The sequence below is a fragment of the Ichthyophthirius multifiliis genome (assembly GCF_000220395.1).
Source record: "Ichthyophthirius multifiliis unplaced genomic scaffold scaff_1120509250345, whole genome shotgun sequence".
In the NCBI taxonomy this organism is placed as follows: domain Eukaryota; phylum Ciliophora; class Oligohymenophorea; order Hymenostomatida; genus Ichthyophthirius; species Ichthyophthirius multifiliis.
The window spans coordinates 37,796-63,840 of NW_004086833.1; the positions used below are offsets into that span (position 1 = coordinate 37,796).

Here is a 26,045-nt window from a genome sequence, read left to right on the forward strand (position 1 = left end):
TTTAATTGTATTATTCATATTTAAAAACATTTATTTTTTAAAAAAGTTTAAAAATTCTTTTATTTTGCAAATAAATTAAATTAATATGTTATTTTATTATCATATTTTAAATTGCTTATTTTATTTTTAAAAAGTCCTTTAAAAACACAAAGATATTTATTTTATATTTATAAAATAATTTATATCTTTAAACGAGATTATTTTAATTCACATATATTAATTATTTAAACTTTATAAATATTAATTATATATAAAGATAATTTATATAATTTTTTTTTAAAATAATTTAAATAATATATTTATTGATGAGAAAAGTTATAAATAAAAAAAAAATAGTTATAATAATTATCTATTTCAATATTAATAAAAAATCTTTTAAATAAAGACTTTATAAATTATAATCAGGTATTATATATATGTTTTTTATTTCATTTAAATAGTTATATAATCTTGTATTTTAAGATCATATTCTTCTTAATATTTATTATTATTTTTTGATATTATTATTTTATTTTATTTTTTTTCTGTAATTTTATATTATAATCTCAATTAAAAAAAATAAGGAGAGAAAAAATGGAAAAAAGCCTTTTTTTTTGGCAGACTAAATTTAAAATAAAAAATTACAGAAACAATAAAAATATATTTATGAAAATTTAATCACTTTTCATTATTTTTTTTTTAATTTAAAAAAAAACATATCTTCCTAAAAACAAATTAATTATTTAATAAAATATAATATTTTTTATAATAAATAGTAGAATGTCTATTAAATTAGTTATATGAATTTTACAATGGGATTTATATAAAAAGTTAGTGGTTCATACCTTTTAAATTATATTAAATAATTCGTTTTAATAAATACAAAATATTTTAGAATAAAAAATATATGTTAGCTATAATATATTTAATTAATTTATTATATTATTTTTTAAATATTATATATTTAATTCTATTTTGTTTATATAAATTGGATTTTTCAAAAAAAACAATTAATATAATACTATTCATTTTTTTTATGTTTAATTGATATTTTCTTAATCTAAATAAATTAAAATCTAAACTAGTTAATTTGGAGTTACTAAATAATAATTCATAAGTGTAAAAATATGATTTATTAATTAGTATCTAAATTAACTTATAAGCTATTCCTAATTTTTATTTATAAAAAGCCATAAGATCTAAATGAATTTAGAATTATTGAAAAATTAACCATTCATATTATATTAATTCAATTATTAATAAGTAGTTTTTTTATTGACATTTGCCTATTACATTTAATCTATAATAAACTAATTCCATAAAAACATAAAGTCTTAGTTATCTCTTGATATTTCAGAATATATTATATTGTTATTATATTAGGAATTCAGATCTTCTTAAATATCATATTCAGAATCATCTTGTGATAAATTATCTTCTGTAATCAACATTCCAAAAGTATTTTATGATTTAAAATATTTTCTTTAATATTAATGTAATTATTATTATGTAAACTTTTTTTAATTCATTTTTATAATATATTTGCTTCTTTCTTTTTGTATTATAAATTTTAGTAAAAATTTAATATATATTTTTTAGTTAAAAACTAAAAATATTTTATAAAATAAACTTTTAAAATTTTTATACATAATATATAATATAAATAAATAGTATTTTAATTATATTTATAAAGAATAAATAATTTTATTTAATAATTTAATTTCTATTTATATAAAAGGATTATTATGTGTTTTAAAAAATAATTATATTTAAAAATTATTTTTTTTATTTTTTTAAAATTTAATATGTATTTTTTATTATTATTATTTTCTTTATAAATTTAAAAACAATATTGTCAATAATAGATAGTTTTTTATACTTTTATTTTATGGTGTGATTGGAAATTTTGATAGATTTTAGTATTCAAATAAGCAAAAAAAAAAAAAAAATTCTTTCATATAAACTTCAATCCAAATTTTATTTTATTTTAAATCACTATGACTATAATTTTTATGCTCTAATTTGAACTAAATTTAAGCGAGAAACATCGAATTTTTCTTTTAAATTTATTAATTTATTCTTTCTATTTATTTTTATATATGATATTTAAAAGTAAATTATTAATTTTTTTTTTTAAATTTATGTTTACAATAATACATTTTAAATAAAATATATAAAAAAATATTGATTGAGTAAAGCAATGAATCATTATAAAAATAAGAATAATTTATATTATAATTATTAATAATTAGAAAACTATAAATTTTTAAAAAAAATATTTATTTACTAATTGCTATTTATTTATTTAGAGGGTAATATTTAAAATAATCAATTATTTTTAAAAGATTTATAATTATTTCTAATTTTTTATTTAATTAATTGATTATTTAAAAAAATAAAAATAAAAAAAATGAAATATTTATTAAATATTTTAATTCTAATTATAATATCAGTATAAGCTATGCCTCCATAAATTACTATAGAATCTTATTTATTTGATAAATATTTTAAAAATTAATAAGAGATAGCAACAAAAGAAACTTTAACAAATAAATTTATGAATTTCTTTAAAGAATAATTTGTATAATATAAATATATATATATATATATATATATATATTTTTTAATTTTATAAATATTTATTATTATTTATATAATTAATAAAATAAATAAAGTTAAATAATCAGTGGGCTTCAGACTTATTCATAGAATGTTTCACAAACAAAATCGTTTCAAATATATTTGAAGAATCTAATAAATAAAATGAAGTATGAAAAAATTATTTAAAATTTAGTAAAAAATACATTATTTTTAGAATAATAATTAATACTTGAAAAAGGTTATTGAAAAAAACTCATACAAAATCAATATAAAATATATTATTAAGAAATAGTAAATTTTTTAGCTAATGAATTATGTATTTATAATATATTTATACATTATTTATATTTATTAAAAAATTTAATAAATAGAATAAAACAAGGATGATTTATTTTAAAATTTTGAACTTTATAATTTAAGTTTTGATACTTTCTATTTATTATAATATAAAATTACATAATGATTAATATTTTATAAAAAAAAAAAAAATTAAATTTATTTGAAGTAATTTTGACTTTTATATAAAAAAATAATTTTCATATATTCATATGTATAAAAAATAAAAAATGTTTCTAATATTATAAAATGTGTTTTATTAATTTAATTTTATTTAAAATAAGTTAATTTTAAGCTATTTTAATATTAAAGCTTTTAATTAAAAAAAATATTTTGTAACATTTTTTAGATTAAAATTTTGCGCCTCAAATTAAATTAAAATTATAATTATAATTTTTATAAATTACATTTATATAAAAAATATATATTTTTTTATTAGTTTCTTATTTTATTTATTATTATTATTATTATTTTTAATATTTAATTAATAATTATATTAATCTTTTTTTTTCATTAATTATTTTTTTCTTCTTCTAATAAACTTCATTTTTTTAACTTTTAATATCTTTTGGTTTTTTTAATATCTTTATTAGTTTTTTCTTATTTGTCTTATAGTTAATTATCTTCTTATTCTGAACAAGATTCATTTATTTATTATTTTTTAGATAAAGTTTATATTTATTTTTTAAAGTTATTTTATTTAGTTTGTTTTTTACGTTTATCTAAAAAAATAATTACATATTTAATAATGAAAATAAAAAAGTCTACCTTCTTTTAAAGCATCCTATAATAGTTATTTTCCAAAAACAGGGCAAAGAATTTATTCAATAATTTTTTTAGTTAATAATTTTTCGTTTTCTTAATTTCCTTAACACATTTTATGTAGACTATCTATTTCTTTTTGAAGATTATTAATATGGTTTTCTTATTTAACTGCAGTCGATATTATTTTTTCTTCAGTATTTTATTGTTGTTTTTAAAAACTTATTTCTAATTATGGTTTTTATTAATCATCAGTTTATTTTTTTTCGCTAATTTATGTACTTTTATCTTAAATGATTTAAGAGCTTGAGTTTTTATCTAAAATTTATTTGATTTTTATTTTATTTTCATTAGTTTAGAAAAATCCTGTTTCTTCAAGCAAATTTTTATGCTTATATTAAATTAAAGAATCTTGATTTTCTTAATAATTAATAGGCTCTTAAAAGCTTAATCTTTTCTTTTTAATTTAATTGATATTTTTAATATTTTCTAAAACTTTAACTTGATTTTATAAATTATTACTTTCATCTTTTTTATTTTATTTAATATTGTTTCTTAATTCATTTAGATTTATAGTTGAAAAATTTAATTGAGATTTTTAGCAATTTTCAATTTAACTGTTTTATAACATGTTTATTTATTTTTGATTTTCTAAAAAAATGTTATCATCTTTAAAAAACTATTTTTTAATTAAAATATTATTAGTATTATTATTACAATTATTATTATTATTATTATTATTATTATTATTATTATTATTATTATTATTATTATAATTGTTTTATTATTCTTTATTTTCAACATTTACCAAAAAATTGTTGTTTTCTTAATATTTTTAAATATTTTGTTTATTATTAATTTTTTAATCACATACAATGATTTCTTAATCTACTTTTGCTTGTGAAAGTGATAAATATCTAAATTAATTAGTTTAACGCCTTTTGTTGCTTTATGTAGGTGTTTAATTTTATATTTGATTATTTATGTTTTGATTATATTATATATCATTTAAAAAATTATTTTAACTTTTATAATTTCTTTAATATATTTAATAATTTAAACTTTGTCTTTCCATATTAAGAATTTATTTTATTTGATTCTTTTTCTCAGATATTCTTTTTAAATATATTATATATTATTTTTTTATTATATTATAATTTCTTTTTTGATTTTGTTTTTTTGTAAATTTCAAATTTTAAAAATATTTAATGTAGTAAAAAAAATACTTTATTAAAATATATGTAATATTTATTTTCATAAATAATAATTTATAATTTATATATTATTAAAAATTGCGTTTATAATTTTGATTTTATATAGATTTTCTCATAATATTTTATATTATATTTATAATTTTTTTTTTTATTATAAAATAAAATATTTTTTTGTTCATTATAAATGATAATTTTTTATATTAAATTAAAAATGAGCAATTTTTAATTTTTTAACAAAAATACAAATAAATAATTATTTTTATTACATTTTATAATTATTCTAAATTTTTTTTTAATACTTTTATAAAATAAAATTTTTCGTTTAATAATATAGTTTAAACAGCATATAATTATAAAAATTTAATTAAAAATATAAAAAAACTAAAAAATAATAACTAAATAGTAAGAATTATTATAATTTAAATTTATTATATTATGGATATAATATATTCTTTTAATAAAAATATTTTATATGAAAATTCTAATAAGCAAAAAAAATAGATAAAAAATAGAAAATGAAAATAGTATAAAAATAAATTAAGGATAAAGAGAAAAACAAATTATTAAAATAAATAAAATTATAAAAAATAATATTTTATAAAAAAAATATCATCCAGAATAAAAAAAAGGATTTTTTAAAATAACTTTGATATAAAAAAATGCCGCCAAAAGCAAAAAAATAATCATAAGGAGGTAAAAAAAGAGACGAATTTGAAGAAGAAGAAGAAGCATAAGAATAACTAAAAAAGCAATAATAGAAGTAAAATGATAATATTGAAGAGGATAATAAAAAGAAATTATAAAAACCATAATCAAATAAAAAATAAGAAGTTGATTCAGAAATTGAAGAAGACTAAAAAAAAAAACTAGCTCAAAAATAATAAGTAAAGAAAAAATAATAAAGTGATTAATCTGATAATGAAGAGGATTAAAAGAAAAAATAATAGCAAAATTTAAATAGATAAAAAAAAAATTAAGATTATAATTCTGAAGATGAGGAAGATTAAAAGAAAAAACCAACCTAAAAATAAATCGAGAAGAAAAAAAAACAAGATGATGATTCTGAAGAAGAGAATTAAAAGAAAAAAACTGTATAAAAAGGAAAGAAAAAATAATAAGATAGTTCTGATAATGAAGAAGATTAAAAGAAAAAAGCAGGTTAAAAATAACAAGCGAAGAAAAAATAATAGGATGATGATTCTGAAGAAGAAAAGGATTTAAAAAAAAAAGCAGGTTAAAAATAATAAGCTAAAAAAAAATAATAGGATGATGATTCAGAGGACGAATAAGATTAAAAGAAAAAAGCAGGTTAAAAATAACAAATGAAGAAAAAAATATAGGATGATGATTCTGAAGAAGAAAAGGATTTAAAAAAAAAAGCAGGTTAAAAATAATAAACTAAGAAAAAATAATAGAATGATGATTCTGAAGAAGAAAAAGATTAAAAGAAAAAAGCAGGTTAGAAATAATAAGCTAAGAAAAAATAATAGGATGATGATTCAGAAGAAGAAAAAGATTTAAAGAAAAAAATAGGTTAAAAATAATAAACTAAGAAAAAATAATAGGATGATGATTCAGAAGAAGAATAAGATTAAAAGAAAAAAGCAGGTTAAAAATAACAAATGAAGAAAAAATAATAGGATGATGATTCTGAAGATGATGACAATTAAAAAAAATAATAAAAGAAAAAATAAACTATTAAAAAAAAACATAATGATGAATCAGATGAGGATCAATAAGAAGGATAAGCTTAAAAAAAAGATTAAAAAAATAAATTTTAATAAAAATAATTAGTTTAAAAAAAGAAAAAACACGACGATTCCGATGAAGAGGAAGATGATGAATAAATAAAGAAGAAATAAAAAGATTAATTAAAGAAATAAGAAGAAGATGAAGAAGAAGAAGATTTTTCAAAAAAAAAGGGTTAAAAATAAGCTCCTAAAAAATAATAGGAATAAAAGCAAGACTTCCCTAAAAAATAATAATAAGAAGAAATTTTTTAGAAAAAGTAGAAAAAGATTAAGATTAAAAGAAGATTAGGATGATTATGATGATGAATTTATTGAAAAAAAAGGCTAATAATAAAAAACTACAGGAAAAAATTTAAAGAAGGGTCCTATATAATAATAAGTGCCAAAATCTTAATTAATATAATAACCTAAAAAAGCAGTTCCTATAATTCCATCCAAAAATTAGAACTAGAAATAAAATTTATTCGCAATCGGAAAAGAGTCAGAATCAGAAAGTTCTTCTTCAGAATCGGAAAGTGACTAAAACGAGAATATATAATAAGAAGAAGAGAATAAAAGAAAAGAAGAAGAAGAGAAGAAAAAAAAAGAAGAAGAGGAAAAGAAGAAAAAAGAAAATACTAAGAAAGGAAAAAATAAAAAAGATAATAAAAAAAAAGATGAAGATCTTGAATTTTTACTTTCTGCAATTCAACAATAAAAAACAACTGAAGAAAAACCATAAGAAAAAAATGAATAAACTACTTTAAATAAAAAAGAATCCGAATAAATAAAAAAAGAAACCGTATAAGAAAGAAATAAAGAAAAAGATGAAGATTCATAAGAATCTGATGATGAACTATAACAAGGAGAAGGAGGAGAAAAAAAACTGACAAAAAATCAATTAAAAAAATAAAAATAAAAATAAAAAAAAGAAATTGGATCTACCCAATAAGAGGAAAAGCCAACCACAGCAGGAGCAAAAGGAAAAAAACCTTTAAATAAAGCAGCTTAATTGGCTGCAGAGAGATTAAAAAAAATTGAAGAAGAGAAATTAGAACAATAAAAACTTGAAGATGAATAAAAAAGATAAGAAGAAGAAGAGGAAAGAATGAGGTAATTAGAAATAAGTAAACAAGAAGAAGAAAAAAAGAAAAAAAAAGATGAAAAAAAAAGACTAAAAGAATAAGCGAAATTAGAAGGAACTTATGTTTCTAAGAAAAAGCTTAAATATGCAGAGTAGGAAAGAATTAGAATAGAATAATTCAAAAAAGAATAAGGAATTTAAATCGAGAAAATAAAAGAGTAATTAAAGGAAGGAGGAGATGTTAAAAATACACAAAAAAAGAAACTTTAAAGGGATATTTTCGGAAATCTTATCAGGGAAGAAGATAAGAATGAAAATGAAAATAATAATAATATTTAAAATGTTAAATAAATTCAAGAATTTGAAGTTGATAATTGGGAAATGTTGGTTGATGATGATATGGTGAAAGAATTAGAAAATCAAAATAATTAATAAAATAATGATAAAGAAAAACAAGACGAATATGAAGAAAATAATAAAAATGTTAAAATTTCCAAAAAGGAAATCGAAGAAGCTAAATAGGCTGAAAAAAAAGCCAAATATGCAGCTCAAAGAGAGGCTATTATAAATGCTTAATTAGGAAAGAAAAAAGGTAAGGAAAAAGTGCCTATTTAGCGTTCGCCAATTGTTTGTATTTTAGGGCATGTAGATACAGGAAAAACTACACTTTTAGATAAACTTAGAAATACTAATGTAATTTTTTTTCATTTTTTTTAAAATTTTTTATATTTAATTAAGGTTTAAGCTGGTGAAGCTGGCGGTATTACATAATAAATTGGCGCTACATTTTTCCCTGGCGAAAATGTAAAAAGAGAATGCAAAAAAACCGAAGCATTTTATCCTGTGGAACTCAAAGCACCAGGTTTACTTGTAATAGATACTCCTGGGCATGAGAGTTTCTCTAATCTAAGAAATAGAGGTTCTTCTCTATGCGATTTTGCTATTTTGGTTATTGATCTTATGCATGGTTTGGAACCATAAACTATAGAATCTTTAAATCTTTTGAGAATGAGAAAAACTCCGTTTGTTATTGCTTTAAATAAAATCGATAGATGTTATAATTGGGCTAAAGAAGAATTCGAATCTTCTTATGTTTCTCTTGAAAATCAACCTAAAGAAACTAAAGCTGATTTCTAAAATCGTTATTAATAAGTAAAATAATTATTTAATTTACACATTATTTTATTTTTTTAAATAATAATAGATTATTACATAATTAGCAGAAAATTCAATAAATGCAATGCTTTATTGGGAAAATCCAGATCCTAAAACTTATTTTCCAATAGTTCCTACATCAGGTGTAACAGGAGAAGGTATTCCTGATTTATTATCAGTAATAATAAAATATACAAGTTAATATATGAAGTCTAAAATGGTGGTAAAAGAAGAAGAATTTAATTGCACAGTCATGGAAGTTAAAAAAATAGACGGTCTAGGTTATACTATAGATGCTATTTTAATAGATGGTACTATAAGATAAGATGATAAAATAGTATTATTAGGTTTCACTGGTCCTATAAAAACTAAAATAAGAGCACTTTTGACGCCACATCCAATGAAAGAAATGCGTGTAAAAGGTGAATATTAACACCATGAAGTAATACATGCGGCTATGGGCATTAAAATAAGTGCACCTGATCTCGAAAACGCAGTCGCGGGTTCTTAATTATATTTAGCAAATACGCATGAAGATGAAGAAGATGCCATGGACTTAGTCATGAATGATCTCCATTAGGTTAAAAATAAAGTTAAATTATCTGAATAAGGGGTTGGCGTAGCTGCTTCTACTCTTGGGTCTTTGGAAGCACTTTTAAATTTCTTAGACAATTCGAAAATTCCCGTTTCTTATGTTTCAGTAGGGCCTGTAAGCAAAGACGATATAATGAAAGCTTTGAAATCGGTTTTGGCAGAAGAACCAGCAAGAAGAAAAAAAGAATATGCTTGTATGTTAGTATTTGATGTTAAAGTGTTGCCAGATGCGTAAAAATATGCTGAAGATAATGGAGTTAAGGTGTTTACGGCGAATATTATTTATCATTTGTTCGATTATTATACTAAATATTAAAAAGAATGTATAGAAGAAAGAAAATAAGAAATTGGAAAATTAGCTGTTTTCCCTTGTTAACTTAAAGTATATTATCTAATTTTTTTTTTTTATTTTTTTTTTTATAGATTGTTGCTTTCTTCAATAAATAAGCTCCTATTATTATGGGTGTAGACGTTGAAAGAGGCGTACTTAAACCTGGTACTCCTATTTGTGTTTATGATGATAAAAAACTTAAGTTAGGAACTGTCGAAACTATAGAAAGTAATAAAAAAACAGTAAAAGAAGCTAGAAAAGAAACTGGAAGTGTGGCTATTAGAATCAAAGGACCTGATAATATTATGGCTGGTAGGCATTTTGAATAAAAGAATGAACTTGTTTCTATTGTAAATTATTATTTATTTAATTATTATTCTATTTTATTTAATTTTATTTTTAGGTCACAAGAGATTCTATTGATGCTTTGAAAGAACATTATAGAGATGATGTAAGTAAAGATGAATGGCTGTTTATTAAAGATAAATTAAAAAAATTCTTTGGAATTCTTTGAAAATATAAAATATTTTTATTATTTTTTTATTTAATAACTATGTTATAAATAATTATTAAATTAATCAAATTTTTATTTTATATTTAAAATATAGAAGAATAATATAAAAATATAATATATATATATATATATATATATATATATATATATATATATATATATATATATATATATATAAATATGTATAAATAAATTATTTATTATTAATATTTTATAAAGAGAATAAAAAAATAACTTAAATATAATATTTTTAATTCAAAAAAAAATTAAAAGAAATCTAAAAAAAATACAAAAGAAATCTAAAAAAAAATGTAATAAAATCATACATAAATATTATTTGATATTCTCATAAACGAAGTATGTGTTTGCAAACAAATTGAACAACACCAACATAACTTAAAAAACCAGAGCGATTTTAATCCTGAAACTTCATTTTAGGCATTAAAACGTTTGAATAACCCTCAAATTTAAATGAATGACTTAAACGGAGATATACGATATGAATCATTATAGTATTTTTATAATTTATATAATGAGAAAATATCCTAATATGAATCATAGGCAATAATATAAAGATATAATTAAGTATCTAATTTATTAGACTATGATACGTTTTTGAAAATTTTGAATATAAATCCATCCAGTATTAGAAGAAGGAATTAAATTTTTTAACATTAACAATAATAAAATGTATAATAAGAAAATATTCCTCAAATTTCAGAAATGTGTTTATTTAGTCTTGCTAGTATTTTTTTACACGAATTGGATGTTCTGAGAATTAATGAAAATTACAAAGTAAAATTAGCTAATGAAGGATTTGATGCTGTAAAGGTATTTAAATAAATAGATTAAAATTAAAAATAATATATTGATTGCTAATAATTAAATAATTTTATGATTTTTACAGGAGGATATATTTTAAATGAAAGTGATTTTATCTATTTATTGAATAGAATCAAAAAAGAAAAGCCTTATCTTGGAAACAAACAAATATGTATTTAAGAATTTGTACTTCTTGTGTAACCTTCGCTTCCTTATAAAAGCGAAAGTAAAATTAAAGCTAATGTATAATATCTATTTAATGAGAACAATCTTGAAAAAAATAATTATGATCTTGCTGTTGAAAATCAAAGACTAAAAATGTAAAATGAATAATTAATAATGAATCTCAATTCAAATACATAATAATAACAAATATAATAATAAATATAATAATAATAAATATAATAACAAATATAGTAATAACAATAATAATAATAATAATAATAATAATAATAATAATAATAATAATAATAATAATAATAATAATAATATTAATATTAATAAAAATAATAATAATAACAACTTCAAATCTTTTCATAAAATAATACACTTCCAATAAATAGTTAAGTACATAATCTTTAATCTACTTAAGTTTTAGGTTAATCTATAGTATAGCCATAACCACTTTAAAAAACAATTCGTAGTAATATTCTATAAGTTTAATAATCTCCGATTCTTTAATAAAATTAATCTAATATTCTTTAACAAAAACCATCTGTTATATTAAAGGAATAAGTTCCTTTAATATAATCTTAAAAATAGCCTTTTATTTTATAAGAATAAAATAATTCTATTCTTTTATAAGAAAATCCAATATAAATATAATAATAAATAGCATAAGTATAATAATAAATTCCATTATTTTAATCTCCAATATAATAAAAATATGTTTAATTGCCATAATAACATAATTTAAAATAGGAACATGAAATTTTTTAGTAATAAAATTTATAATAGTAATCTTAAGTTTTTAAATATGATCCTGTAATTTTGAAATAACAGTAAAATTCTACTATATAATAATAACAACCAGTTATATAAAAATAAATATCTACAGTTCATTTATAATAATAACCTATAACTATTTAAAAATAGCTACCTTCCCACATATTATAATAAGAAAACTAAGTTTTTTAGTAATAAGAGCCTGTTATTTTTTAATAATAAGTACCTTTATAATATTAATATGGATAACATGTATTAGGGGATATATAGAATTTACCTATGTCTGTTAATAATTTTAATGAAAATCATGTTGAGAAAAGGAACCTTAATTCTGGTTGTTAAATTTATCATTTACCTGCAGATGCACAATCTTTTGTTTTAGGCTAAAATTTATCTCCTGATATCCATCATGATAATAATCAACATCAAGTATAATATGTTTAATAAGGGTTTGTTCCTTTAAGTTAAACTTAAGTATTATCTAATCCTTATCATTATTAATAGAATGCAGTATAATGGATATGATTAAGCATTTTTTATTTAATTTAATTATTATTTTAGAATGTTTTTTTTTTATATTTTGTTATCATTTTGATATTTTTATCTTAATTTTTTTTATTAAATTTTTATTTATATATATATTTATTTATGAAATTATAATTAAAAAGATAAATAAATTACACATAATTAATTTATTTTTTTTCAATAATAAAAACGAAAAAAAAAAGGGAAGAAAAAAAGAAATATAAAAAAAAATAAAAAAAATATAATTTTTCGATAAAAATTATCTCAAGCTAGTCTAATTACCGGCACTCCAATAAAAATAAGATTATCAGTAACTAATTTTTTTTTATGAATTAGAATTTCTTATAATTATTCTTATTAAATTGGTGGAGTAATCGGTTTTCCTTTTTTATTTTCTCTAACTCCTTCTTCTTTTTTCTAAGCACTGACTTCTTTCCCATCTTTATCAACTAAAACAACTTATGGCTCTTTAAATTTACCTAAACAAGCCCCAAAATAAATTTCATCTTAAAGTTATTAAACAAACGAATCAACAGCCACTGGCATATATTTACTTTCGACCGCCCATTAATTACAAAGTACCGAAGAAACCCCAAGTAAAGTCATAAGTGAGTTAAATTTAATTAATTATTCTAAAAGTGGTGTTTTTTCGCCTTCAGAATCTAAAGAGGAAGTTTTTTCAATCAAATTTTTTCTTACATTTATTTTATCTAAGACTATAACTGATTTAATATTTGAAATTTCAACACTTTCAATAAGTAATTTAGGAGAAAGTACATTTAAAATTGGAGCATTTCCATATATTAATAATAAACTTCCTTAATTGAAATATTTTTAGTATTCTCCAATAGATGCTATTCGATTATTTGAAGATGCGCCTTCCCATTTTAAGTTTGATTAGGGATTGTTTTTTTATTTTTCTAAAAGAAGTTGCTCGATATCATTTTTTTATAAAGGATTCTCGTTTTCGTCTTTTTTGAATGAATATTGTATATATTTTAATTTATCGCGTTAAATTCCTTAACTGTTAGATAATTATGGCTGAAAATTTATTGATTTATATCTTCTGGATAGTAAATATAAAGAAAAATCTCGAGATACTGCTGGTATTTATTTAAATACATTAAATGTATGTAAAGGAAGTCCAAAATAATCTAAATCAAGCAAAAATGTAAGAGATTAAATCCCACCTAGAGAACCTTACAAGGGACTTTCATATAAAAGAATTGTTCCATCATCTTTATTTCCTCCTTTTTTGGCAGCAGGAGCTTTATTTTCTTTCTTAGGAGCTTCTTTCTTAACACCTTTTTATTAAGCAGGTTCTTCTTAAATTAAGTTTTCTGGGGGTGGCTTATTGATTATATCATCTATTTAACTGGTGAAAAAAGAAAAGAAATTTTCTAATTATTAAACTACTTGTATATATTCAATCTCTTATTAAGAAACTAAGTCTTCGTAGTCTTTGTCATTAATTATGGGAGTTTTTACTAGTGTTTATTTAATAAGATTAAATTTGTTAGTTAAATTTTAGAGAAGAATTTAGTCTTCTAGTTCCATGCTTTTCCTGAAAATTTTACACTCGAAATTTCTGTCTTTTCCAGTAATAAAAATTGAAGCATAAATAAATCTTTTATCAAGTGAGTTTTATAATAGTATATGAGATGACATATTAGGTATTGTTTTTTATAAAATATCTTAAAATGATTCTTATTTATTAATAATATCATATATTTTCATTTATTATAGTTATTTTTTTATGTTCTCATCTTAATAGTTTGAATTTTTGTATGTGTGGTTTAAAAGTCTTGGGAAAGTGACGAATTTATGAACTCCTTTCATGGAGGTTTTTAGTGATTAAATTAAAAACTAGACATATTAATAATGTTGAAATTTAGTTAAATATTCAAAGGCTTTTCTACTTTCTAAAGATCCTATGTTTTCAACAATCTCATATGAGAATTTAGACAGATAATAAAAATAATTTTTCATATGTTTTTGATTTTCTTCTATTTTATCTTTATTGTTATCGAAAAACTACATAATAGTATTTAAACTATCTGTTTTATAATCAAATTAGAATTCATTTTTTTATTATTCTTCTTCTTCATCATCTTCGTCTTCATCTTCTTTTTCGTTTTACTAATCTAATGATTACCATATTTATTTCAATTGTTTTTTTTATTCGGCTTATAAACGCTTAGCTCTACAAAGTTCGATATTCGCATATATAAATTCTGGGTCTTCCTTTGGGACTTTGTTTATTATAGCAGTTAATATTGCCGCAGCTTTTTCAAAAGACTCTAATCGGTGGGGAATAGCGCATAATTATAATTCTATTTTTCTCTAAAGTTTTAAAAGGTAAGTTTTTATAGGTTCTTACATTTCTAATATCTAAGCTGTATTATTATTACTATTATTTGTTTGTTATTAGTTATTTTCTTCTTCTTCCACTTATTAGTATTATTATCCTGTCTTAATTTCAAATTTTCGTCTAATATTTTTAACTATTCCGCCTAAAATATATGTTTGAGCAAGTAAAATTCTTGTTTTTGTGTGTATGTTTAAAAGAGGAGATTTTTAACATTCTGATTCCTTATCTAATAAAAGAGAATATTTTAAAACGTTTTTTATATATTCGTCCATCTCGATTAGTACTTATTGGACTTTCACTATTATTCTAGAACAAGCATTTACACTTTAAATGTCAGAAAGATTCAATTATTCACAATAGACTACAAGTTTATTTAAAATACTTAATAGTTATTGATGTTATTATATATTTATTCCTGTGGATTTTTTGAAAAAAGATCTAGCATTAGTCAAATATTCGAAGTTTTTTTTAAGTAAATCTACTGAATATTCCTTTTTTAATTCTTTGAGGTGCACTTTGAATTATTAGAGATATAAAGTTCCTAATAATTCACATATATTAATCAAATTGCAACTATTTTAAGGCATTTCTAAAGAACCTTTGTATAAATTAATTAAGTGGTTCAAGAAATTTTTAATGTCTTCAAATTTGTTCAATTTTTTTAATGTTTTGCAAGTTTCATTTACCGAAATTTACCATAAAAAAACATCATTAATAAAATGATGAGCTTGCATATGTGTTTATAAAGAAAGTACATATTCTCCTTCTAAATAATATATGGAAGCTAAATAAGTATATATTTCTCCCAAAATTCTGCTTTCCTCTAATATTTAGGCATGCTTTAAAGCTTCTTAGAGGAAATCTTTTGCTTTTAAAAGTTCTCCAAAGTAGTAAAGTTCCTTTGCTAATTAAAGCCAGGCTTCATAGATAGGAATTTACGTTATTAAAAAGGGTTTTTTTATTTCTTCTAGTTGTTCTTATGTTTATATTTATGGATTTTTATTTATTACAATTCTTGATGATTAGGTTTTTTATAAATACTATTTTCTTTCTTATTCAGAAAGCTTTTAAATTTTTATATTCTGAAATATTTACTCAGCTTCTTAATTATAGCCTAATTAATATAAAATTTTAGAGAATTTAATTTCTGCCAAAATACTTAAATAATTATTGTTTAGAATTTCTTTCGTAAAAAATCTCAAAAATACTAATAAACTTACGCAATGAGTATGTAAACCGGCATTTTCTAAAAATTTTAAAATATAAATTATATAAGTGTAAGTAATTTCGGCTTTTTCGAATAAAAATTTGCACATTATATTATAATCTTCCCCATTCTTTACTTTTTCTAAAAATTCTTTTGAAAAGCTTAATTTAATCCATTCTTCAATAGTTTCCGGAAGTACATATTTTCCCACAAACTGTTATTATTATTATTAATTAATATTATCTTATTATTACTATTAATCATTTCCTTTTCCGCCTTTTGGTTTAATATTTTATTAACCAGCTGCAGTTTAATTTTACTATTATTAAGTATTATTATTGATAAAAGCTTATTCATCAATTTAATTTAAAGTTTTGAATGATAAATCTACAATTTTAATCAAAAAAAGTTTTGCGTCTAAACAAAATTGGATTTATTCATCATGATTTTAGCTTACCATAGCTAACATAGCATGAATTCTCATTAATCTTTCGAAATGTGCGCAATTTAAATATTCAGGATTTGCATCTTCTTCTCTAACTGTGAATATACTTTTCGTAGGTTTTGGCCGATTCTATTATTTTCGAGAGGAACTTTTCATTGTCATACGTGATTTCACACTTTTATTAGACGGCCTATTTATGGACCCTTGTATATTTCTAGAAGGTGCTTTTTGGCTTACTTTTATACTTTTTTTAGAATTTTTAGATACTACAGACTTCTTACCGCGTGTAGATCGTGAAAATATGGTCGAATTTCCGGCTTTATTATGCCCGTTTTCATCCTCTTCATCATCATCTTCATCTTCTTCGTCTATTTCTATGTTAATAAGAGTATCTGCGGCAGTAAATAACTAGTTAACAATTTAACTTCTATCTTAATTTTAATTTCTTAAATACCATTCAGCAAATTCAATATAGACTTCAACGATTTCTACAGAATTTTCTTTTTTCAATATTTCTACTGCTTTAGTATATGCTTGAAATTATTTAAATAAAATATTTGAATTTCTCGCTAATCTAATCCAAACTTTTGCCTGTAAAGATGCATCTGCTTCTTTCATATTAGAAATTGCCTAGAGTTCATTTTTTCCTTGCTTACTCATAAAAATCATTTTTGCTTCCCAAATAGGTTTTTGCATATTTTTGGGAATTAACTCAAAAACCATATCTGCAACGCTTTCTCCTAATTTAAATTCTTCATTTTCCAAAGCACTTTTGAATAAAAGCTGTGAAAATAAAATAATTAAATCCGGTTCTGATTTTTCTTTGAAATTTTTCAAGTAAAAAATCGTCGAAAAAATGTTCTTTAACATCGCCTTTCTATTTATCGCTGAATCTTGTAATTTACAGCATGCATTCCAAGCCATTTTAGCATTATCTAATACTAGAGAGTTCATATTTGCTTTATAGCCTTTATTTACACCCTCTACAGCATGTTAAAGAACATTAAAATATAATTATTCTTAACTTTAAGGCTCTTAGGATTCCGGATTTACTAATCTCATAAGGTTATCAGCATATATGTATTCAGCTAAGGAGTACCAGCGTAATCTGTTTGATGGGATATTACTTATATCTGCATTATCTTTAATTATTTATAAACAGTTCTGGATACATTTTAATGAGTATTTGTACATGAGTACATTTTCTTCATTTAAGGCTAATCTGGCTAATCTAGTCCAAAGTTCTGCATGTAATTCTAATTCAGTTTCATCGTTTTCCTTTACATTCCATTATTTTAAACTCTCGAATATTTTTTTTATTAATTCTTAATTTTATGGACCTTTTTAAGCGTTTGTAACAATTTCTATTTATTAAACAATTTCATTCAAAACAACTTCTAAAGATAATCCAGTTTCTTATTATTGTGCATTATTAGGTGCATTTTTGGCTCCTTTTTTATCTGTTGCTTTTTATTAAGCTGGTGCTCCTCCAGTTTTGGCTAAGCCTAAAGTTCTTGCTTTGATTGAGTTTACAAGTTTTTTAATATGAGAAGGTAAAGGAAAAGTTAATAAAATATCAGAAACTCTAGCTACTTCGTCAAAACTAGACTTCTATTCCATTATTTTGGCATATTTTATTACAATATCAGATAATATAGAAATTTTGCTATCTTTATCGTAATCAATTATTTATTTTCTTTCGATTTCTTTTAACATGTTTTTCATACTTTCGATTATTTCCTTTAGTAAATTTACAAGTTCAGGAAGTAATTTACTATCATTTTGGGGATTTTTGAAGACTTGGAGGAAGTTATTCCATATATAAATACCGCAATTAAATACAAGCCAACTTTAGTTAATTGACTCTGCCAATTTCATTCCTTTTAGGAAGTATTCAATTATTTTTCTCTTCTCACTTAATAGCTTGTTTTTATATTCTTCAGAATTTTTCATATTTGTTATTTCCTCAGTTTCACATTCTTCCTCATCGAATTTTACCAAATCCACAAACGGAACTTGAATATTTTCTTATTCGATTTTATCTATATATATTTATCCTAAAATATAATAGCACTCAATTTATGCCACTATCATTTCTTCAGCATTTTTAGTTTCCCAACTATCTTCGATTACAAAAGAACAGGCCTTTTAGCTGATTTCATCTTATTCCCATTCAAAAGCTAAAGATGCAATTTCAGCTACTAGTAGTTTTTTTTATTTATAATTATAAAGATTATTTTATTTGTATTTTATTTTCTCTTTTAGTATTTCTTCCTCTACTAAATCTTTTTTTGGGTTTAATTAATATTCTGGTTCTTTTAAACGAATTAAATTATTAAGGCTTTTTTACAAAATGTCTATTTTCATACTTTCTTTTTTAGAATTTTAAGCACTTTCGAGGTCCAAAATTACCCTTTCAATGACGTTTTGGGGATCTGCATTTGAATTTTATTTCAAATTAATACTATCTCTTAAATTCTTTATATATCTCTCAAGAGGTCTCTAATATAATCCTATATCTTCCTCATCATCTATTTTATTTGTGTTTTTAACATTAACACTTGGAATAGAATAATCTAGTGTACAAGCTTATTTTATATGCTCACTGGCTTGGAAAATTCCGTTTTCAGCCAATTCACATTTTGCTAATTCTAAATGAAATTAAACTCTCAATTAATGATCATTGCTTTGTATTTTTTCCAAATAATAACATGCAGTTTAGAATGCCTTATGTACTTATTTTCTTTAATTATCATTTAAAAAAGGCATACCTAGATTCCAGATTAAAACTGCGCATTCGTAAACTAGATCAGGGTCTAATGTTTTTGTGTTTTTATTTTCTATTGCGTGCATTGCCTTTTCGACCATTCTTAAAGCATTGATTCTTCGTTCTATTTATTACATTTTTAATTATACAATATTTAGTTTCATTCCACTTTTTTTGTCGATTAAATTTCCAGGCTTTTTTACTAAAAGTTCAGCCTTATTTAATTCTTGTAGGACATATTGTTTTTATTATGGCTATCGCTATTTTGATAAAAATGATACTATGTTTCCTGCCAATTCTAATAAATTGTATTACAAAGCTATTCTTCCACTTTCGGCTATTCTTTCCAATATCATAGGAGATAATTTTTAACTCTATTAACCTTCATTAAGATTTAATACTTGCACACTTAATTATTAAATTAGAGTTACAAGTTCTTTTTCAACTTATGCTTCTGGAATTACCCCACTTTTTAACATTTATAAAGTTAAAATAAAACGCCAGCCTTTATCTTCTTCGCCGGCTTTCGGAGGTCCGGTTTCTACATCTTTTTTTATATTATTTACTAGCGCAGCATTCTCTTTACATAAATGTACTCTTAGTCTAAATAAGGATTCTTAAAAATTACAAGGACCCTTTTTTTTAGTATTTTCCCATAATTTATCTAATACTTTTAAGGCATCAGCTTTATTATCAGCGTCATATAAACATTAGAAAAGTAACCATGTATATCTTTTTTTATAAAAAATAGATAATATATATATATAAAATAATTATATATTTATTTTTTACCTACAGCGCCAATTATAATCAGGCTCGTCTACTTCGTCAAATAAAGTATCTAATGTTTTGATGATTTCTGAAAAATATTTGGACCAATTTTTTTTTATTAAAAATCTTATTATGTTATATATACAAACAGAAACATTGTATATTAAAAATGAGTATTTGGTTTTATCACTATTTTTTATTATTTCAAGAGCTTCATTTGTATAAGAAAGCGCTTTTTGTATATTTTGAACCATTTCTTCGCCTTTTAAATAAATTTTGTGACCGTTTAATGCTATTAAGCGTGCTTTTACTAAAAGGGCACGAATGCACATTTATCCTTTAGATTTATTTCTTTAAAAAAATAAGTCGATGTAGTATTCAGAAAGAATTTCTTGATTTGGAATTGTTAAAGCAATTTCACAAAAATTTATTATTGTGTCATATGATAAATTTATAAATGATTCACGAATGTTACTCTTTATTTTAGAATCTGCTAATTTTATACAGTTTATGCTTTTCTCAATAAATGAATCGTCTTCTTCTTAACGATTGCGGTAAAAACAGGCTTCATTTAATAAATTATTTATTTCTAATTCTTCACTAAATGTAGTCATTTATTTAAAATAAAATATATCTATATTGTTTTTATTTTGTATTTTTTTTTTAAAAAAAAAAAAGAATTAAAATAATTATTTGTAAAATAAAAATATATAACTTATTTAAATGTCAAATATTATTTTATTTAAAAAAATAATTAAAAATCATTAATTATAAAAAAAAAAATATAAGTTTAAATATTTAAAGGAGAAACATATGTAAAAAAATATATAATAATTTAACGATATATTAAATATTTATAAATTAGTAATTAAAAATAATTATTATTTTGTAAATAAAATGTTTTCTTTTTTTATATATAAATATATATAGTAAACCAAATAATTTATGTATTAATGATAAAAAAATAATATTTCATTTATTAAGTAAGTTTACAGATAAAATAGTTATATTATCTTTAAGACAATATTATTTTGATTAATATAATTAGCCTATTAAAGTTTAAAATCTAAAAATTAATAAAATTAGCAAATTTTACTACTTTATTTTAAATTTTTATCTTGAAAAATAATAAAATATAAAAAAAATATACATTCAAAAATTCAAAACAATAAATTTATTTTATCTAGCTAACTCAATATCACAAATCAATATTTTATTTTTTGAAAAAAAAATTATTTGTATTTCAGTCATCTAAATCATTTTTATATTAAATTCTCAATTAAATCTCAATTTATTTATTACAAAAAACAAATTAAATTGATTTTATATTATTCTATTTTTAAAAATTAATAATATAAATTTTATCATTTTAGAAAAAAAAAATTATACAAACACATCTAATCTACTATTTATGATTCATTCGTTATTTTAATATATTTAATTATTTCATTCAAATCTTTTTAATTATTTAAAATATAAGATTTTTTTTATTAGTTACTTCATTTACTAAAAATATTTTATTTATAAAAATTTAATTAAATTTTTTCTTAAATACATAACAACTTTAACATTTTCAAAGCCATGTAAAATATTCATGATTAGAGTTATTAAAAATAATATTTTTTTATTTATAAATATATATTTTAAAGTTTGTAAAGAGAAGATATAAATTATTTTAATTTTTTATATTTATTTTTAAAAGAGTATTAAATATAATATTTTTATTTATATAAATATAATTAAATAACTAATTTATTCATATAAAAAGTTATTATTTATGAATGAATATTGCAAGTCAATATAAAAGTATCCAAAAGAAAATATTTTTATTTTATAAGAAAAAATAAAAATATAGATGATACATATTTTAATAAGAATTGATATAATTTTAATAAAAATAAATTAATATTTTTTTATTTTTATTTGTATGAATATAAAATAGAAAATAATAATAATAATAATATATATATTTATATAAATTTAAATATATATTAAATATATATAAATAAATATAATACATATATTTTTATGTATTTTAATCATTATGATAATTTATTTTTATTAATAAATATTATTTTTTATTTATATTATTTATATAACTTCAAATAATATAAAATATTTTTTTATTTTTAATGTTATTTGTTATTATTGTTTTAATTGATTAAAATATCTAGAATTATAGAAATTTATATAATAATTCTAATGTAAAAATTAAAAAATATGATAACTTTTATTTTATATATATTAAATGTTTTTTTTATTAAATAATTTATTTATCATTTTTTTTGTTATTATATGAATAATATTTTTGTATATTAATGCATTAATACATTATTTTTATTTTTTTGAAGAATATAAAAAATAAGTCGAATATGTATAAATATTGAATTTACCAATTATAATATTGTTTTAATTGAAACACTAACTAAAAATATATAATTATATATATTATTTTATAAAATATAAGTTATTCTTTATTATTAACAGAAAAAATTTAAAAAATAATAAAATATAATAAGTATTATATAAAATTTAATATAAATTAATTTTATTAAACAAATGAGCGAAAAAGTATTATAAGAATTTACCGCAAAAATATTAAAAGCTAAAAACTTATATGAAGCAACGAAAAATCAATGTGAATAACTAAAAAGAGAAGCAATAAAATTAGAAAAAGAGTATTTTTAAATTTCTTAAATACGTAAAGAATAGGAAATATAAGAAGAGAATTTGAAAAATTAATACGAAAACACCAAAAAATCAAATAAAGAAGAAAGCGATAAATCTTCAAAAGAAATTGAAGAGTTAAATTAATTAAGAACTTTAAAGAAAAAAATAAAAAGAGAAAAAGATATTTATGAAAGTGAAATGATTAAAAATTCTCTTAATTTAGAAGAATTAGTTAAAGAAAGAATTTAATTATAATAAATAGCTAAATAATATTCCGATAAATTAGAAAATATTACTGCTGAAAAAGCTGCATTATAAGTATAAATATATATTTTTAATATTATACTAATATTTATTTAAATAGGATGAATATGTAAAAACAAATAGCGCTATAGATGATTATTCTTTAAAAATAAAAGAATTAAAAGATGAAATGGATACTATGAAAGGTCTTATTTCTTAAAGTAATTAAGTCGGTGAAATAACAGTTTAAAATACTTAGAATAACTAAAGTAATAATGGAAATTAAAATAACATTTGAAATAAACAAATTATTAAGTTTAATGAATTTAATATTAATATAATTTATATATAATAAACATATATTTAATATAAATTAATTTTAGGTATTTTATTTTTATATTATAATTGATTTTTTTATTATTATTATTATTATTTTATTAATTTAAATGCTATATTAATTGCAATTTTAGATTTAGTATTATTAATAATATATTTATTATTTATACTTTAAACTTAATATTAAACATTTTAAAATAAAATTTATAAAATATATTTATGTACATTATAAATTTAACTAAATAAATGTGTATATTATTTATTAAAATAATTTTTTTTCATTTTGTTAATAATTTTTTTTTTTTTAATAAAAAAAAAAAAAAAAAAAAACTTTTTATTGTATAAATATTATAAAAAAATTATTACATTAATAAATACTAAATATTCAATAATATAATCTATGAATTTATTAAGTTGAAAGTCCTTTAGTTTCTTTCATATGAATAACGAAATAAACAAAACATAAAAATGTTAGAACTGAAAAAATGATAAAAGTTCCATAAAATTAGAAAATAAGAATTTTAAATTAGAAAGTCAAAACGATTAATCCATAAGACAGCCATCTCCATCCAATGCAAGTACTCATATCATTTTTATCTACAAGTTCTGCGGAATAAGGCATAACAACACCTCCTAAGCCAAATCCTTAACATCCCAAATATACAATTATGCAAATAAAAGACAAATAAAAAATATCCAAATAAGCAAATAAAGCGACAAAAAGAAGAGAAATAGAAGTCGATAAAGCAGAAATCATAAGTACTTTTTTTCTTCCAAATCTATCTATAACAAATATACTGGATAAAGTAAATAAGAAAATAGATAAACCTTACATAGCTTAATATAATAAAACTATTGAATTGGAATCAGTATTTTCTTTATATACAGCAGATGAAAAAGTCATGACACCATTCAAACCGTTTATTTATGATGAAATTTAGACTATTATTCCCAAATACATTCTTCTTCTGCGACTTCTTTCTATTGTTTTTTCATCTATTTATGTTTCTTGTTATGTTAATTCTATTTATTAATGCAATCCATCTTTATTATTTATTTATGGATAAATATGAGGTTATTTTAATTCTTCTTCTTCTTAAATAAAATTTTTTAGTTTATTTTTTTCTTTTTCTTCAGTATATTATAATTATTCGTTATTTTCTACTATTTTATCTTATTTTTAATTTTCTTATTAATATTCTTCATCTTCGCTTTCTGAATCAGTATTAATTTCATCATTATTTACTTAATTTTATATAATATAATTATTATATTCTTACTTCACAACATCACTAGTGTAAATTCTCTAACAAAATTTTTTCAAAGATTTAAATTTTCTTTAAGATACAAGCTTTTGCGGAGTTTCTTCTGTGAAAATATATAACATAAAATATAACCTTATTAAACAACAAATTAAAGGAAATCCCATTACGATTCTCCAGGAAAAATAGTATTCAAAATATGTTTATGAATTCATAGTTTCTTAATATAATTATATATCTTTTTCTGTTATTTTCGGGTATATAGGCATTATGGATTTCAATATAAGTCCTATAAACATGCCAAAAGTTTACAAAGATTGAAACAAAGTACCTGTTTAACCTCTTATGGCTTACGGCGTGTATATTTTTACATATAAAGGTATTATTGCACAATTTAAGCCTACTGCTATTCCGGAAATAAATCTTCCTAACATTATATTTTATAAAGAAGAATTCATCGTTATTTATATTGTTCCAATTATGCCTATTAAATCTATTATTAATAAAGATTTTCTATAACTATTCTAAAGTATTCGTAGAAATTATGTCGTATAAATAGCTCCTAATATACATCCTAGAGGATATAATGCGGCTATTAAACTTGTATAAAGTGCTATGTCATATTTAGATAACCATTAATTTAAAAAACATATATGTTCTTGTGATGAATTAAGTAGAGTATTGTTTAGACCGAAAAAATGCCCTCCTAGACAAGCTATTATGGCCCTTAAGTATACTTAAGTTTATTTTATTTAATTTTTTGTCGATTATGTCATTATATTTTTTTTAAATTTTTTATAGTAATAAAAATTATTATGTAATTTATATATTATTTATTTTTTATGAAATAGATTTATTAAATATAATTATGAACATTAAATAATTTAGTTCATTGTTTTATTTGAATTATATCAAAAATTATTTAATTTTTTTTAAAAAATATAAGAGGAATTTTAGAATTAAATATTAAAAAAAAATTAATTAATATTAACTTATTTTTTAAAAAAAAATAAAAATAGGAAATTGATTTATAACATATAATATATAAGAATTGACATTATATAATTAATCAAAATAAATTATTAATCTTAAAAATATGCATTACATTAATTTATTAAATAATATACTAAAATTTAATTTAATAAAATACTTATTAAATTATATAAAATTTAGTTATAATATAAATTTAATAAATAATAAATAATAAATAATAAATAATAAATAATAAAAAATATATAATAAATAATAAAAAATATATAATTAATAATAAATAATTAATAATATTTAAAAAAAAAAAAAATTAATAAAAATAATTAATAAATTTAATAAATAAAAAATATAAATAATATAAAAAATATTTAATATATATATAAAAAAAAAA

At 19.7% G+C, this 26,045-nt stretch overlaps 6 protein-coding genes across 6 annotated transcripts, besides 39 other annotated features; 4 read left to right on the forward strand and 2 right to left on the reverse strand. All coding sequences in view use genetic code 6, as the record gives it.

Annotated features, from left to right (window-relative positions):
* The first annotated feature begins 480 nt into the window (after positions 1–480).
* Positions 481–523: a microsatellite.
* A 2,038-nt stretch (positions 524–2,561) lies between these two features.
* Positions 2,562–2,599: a microsatellite.
* An 873-nt stretch (positions 2,600–3,472) lies between these two features.
* Positions 3,473–3,515: a microsatellite.
* Positions 3,516–4,374: 859 nt separating this feature from the next.
* Positions 4,375–4,467: a microsatellite.
* A 321-nt stretch (positions 4,468–4,788) lies between these two features.
* Positions 4,789–4,844: a microsatellite.
* Positions 4,845–5,026: 182 nt separating this feature from the next.
* Positions 5,027–5,089: a microsatellite.
* A 364-nt stretch (positions 5,090–5,453) lies between these two features.
* Positions 5,454–5,502: a microsatellite.
* Positions 5,471–5,502: a microsatellite.
* A 4-nt stretch (positions 5,503–5,506) lies between these two features.
* Positions 5,507–6,937, forward strand: IMG5_067120 (hypothetical protein; the record flags this gene model as incomplete). The annotated part of the gene is made up of 1 exon (XM_004036853.1): positions 5,507–6,937. Exon 1 carries the CDS (start codon positions 5,552–5,554, stop codon positions 6,935–6,937), a length of 1,386 nt encoding a protein of 461 aa, XP_004036901.1. The 5' UTR covers positions 5,507–5,551.
* Positions 5,996–6,549: a microsatellite.
* Positions 6,030–6,549: a microsatellite.
* Positions 6,030–6,618: a microsatellite.
* Positions 6,655–6,696: a microsatellite.
* A 242-nt stretch (positions 6,938–7,179) lies between the features above and the next one.
* Positions 7,180–7,246: a microsatellite.
* Positions 7,183–7,249: a microsatellite.
* Positions 7,183–7,256: a microsatellite.
* Positions 7,183–7,258: a microsatellite.
* Positions 7,231–7,290: a microsatellite.
* A 96-nt stretch (positions 7,291–7,386) lies between these two features.
* Positions 7,387–7,430: a microsatellite.
* Positions 7,431–7,730: 300 nt separating this feature from the next.
* Positions 7,731–10,451, forward strand: IMG5_067130 (hypothetical protein; the record flags this gene model as incomplete). The annotated part of the gene is made up of 5 exons (XM_004036854.1): positions 7,731–8,399; positions 8,445–8,858; positions 8,911–9,837; positions 9,879–10,136; positions 10,190–10,451. The coding sequence occupies 5 exons, from the start codon at positions 7,731–7,733 to the stop codon at positions 10,298–10,300; spliced, it is 2,379 nt and encodes a 792-aa protein (XP_004036902.1). The 3' UTR covers positions 10,301–10,451.
* Positions 7,772–7,796: a microsatellite.
* Positions 9,850–9,874: a microsatellite.
* Positions 9,852–9,876: a microsatellite.
* Positions 10,130–10,170: a microsatellite.
* Positions 10,148–10,185: a microsatellite.
* Positions 10,399–10,482: a microsatellite.
* Positions 10,410–10,487: a microsatellite.
* A 70-nt stretch (positions 10,488–10,557) lies between these two features.
* Positions 10,558–10,611: a microsatellite.
* Positions 10,559–10,609: a microsatellite.
* Positions 10,610–11,002, forward strand: IMG5_067140 (hypothetical protein; the record flags this gene model as incomplete). Its single annotated transcript, XM_004036855.1, has 1 exon — positions 10,610–11,002. A coding segment is annotated over one exon (393 nt), but the record flags the coding sequence as incomplete, so codon positions are not given.
* Positions 11,003–11,475: 473 nt separating this feature from the next.
* Positions 11,476–11,641: a microsatellite.
* Positions 11,477–11,641: a microsatellite.
* Positions 11,482–11,640: a microsatellite.
* A 1,161-nt stretch (positions 11,642–12,802) lies between the features above and the next one.
* Positions 12,803–12,837: a microsatellite.
* A 19-nt stretch (positions 12,838–12,856) lies between these two features.
* IMG5_067150 (hypothetical protein) lies at positions 12,857–20,767 on the reverse strand (the record flags this gene model as incomplete). The annotated part of the gene is made up of 2 exons (XM_004036856.1): positions 12,857–20,114; positions 20,175–20,767. 2 exons carry the CDS (start codon positions 20,765–20,767, stop codon positions 12,857–12,859), a joined length of 7,851 nt encoding a protein of 2,616 aa, XP_004036904.1.
* Positions 14,688–14,721: a microsatellite.
* Positions 20,768–22,117: 1,350 nt separating the features above from the next.
* Positions 22,118–22,161: a microsatellite.
* Positions 22,162–22,712: 551 nt separating this feature from the next.
* Positions 22,713–23,364, forward strand: IMG5_067160 (hypothetical protein; the record flags this gene model as incomplete). Its single annotated transcript, XM_004036857.1, has 2 exons — positions 22,713–23,141; positions 23,188–23,364. 2 exons carry the CDS (start codon positions 22,713–22,715, stop codon positions 23,362–23,364), a joined length of 606 nt encoding a protein of 201 aa, XP_004036905.1.
* Positions 23,365–23,454: 90 nt separating this feature from the next.
* Positions 23,455–23,509: a microsatellite.
* Positions 23,510–23,787: 278 nt separating this feature from the next.
* Positions 23,788–25,440, reverse strand: IMG5_067170 (major facilitator superfamily protein, putative; the record flags this gene model as incomplete). The annotated part of the gene is made up of 2 exons (XM_004036858.1): positions 23,788–24,494; positions 24,696–25,440. The coding sequence occupies 2 exons, from the start codon at positions 25,438–25,440 to the stop codon at positions 23,788–23,790; spliced, it is 1,452 nt and encodes a 483-aa protein (XP_004036906.1).
* A 332-nt stretch (positions 25,441–25,772) lies between these two features.
* Positions 25,773–25,815: a microsatellite.
* Positions 25,773–25,868: a microsatellite.
* Positions 25,842–26,022: a microsatellite.
* Positions 25,852–26,012: a microsatellite.
* Positions 25,857–25,978: a microsatellite.
* Positions 26,023–26,045: the final 23 nt, after the last annotated feature.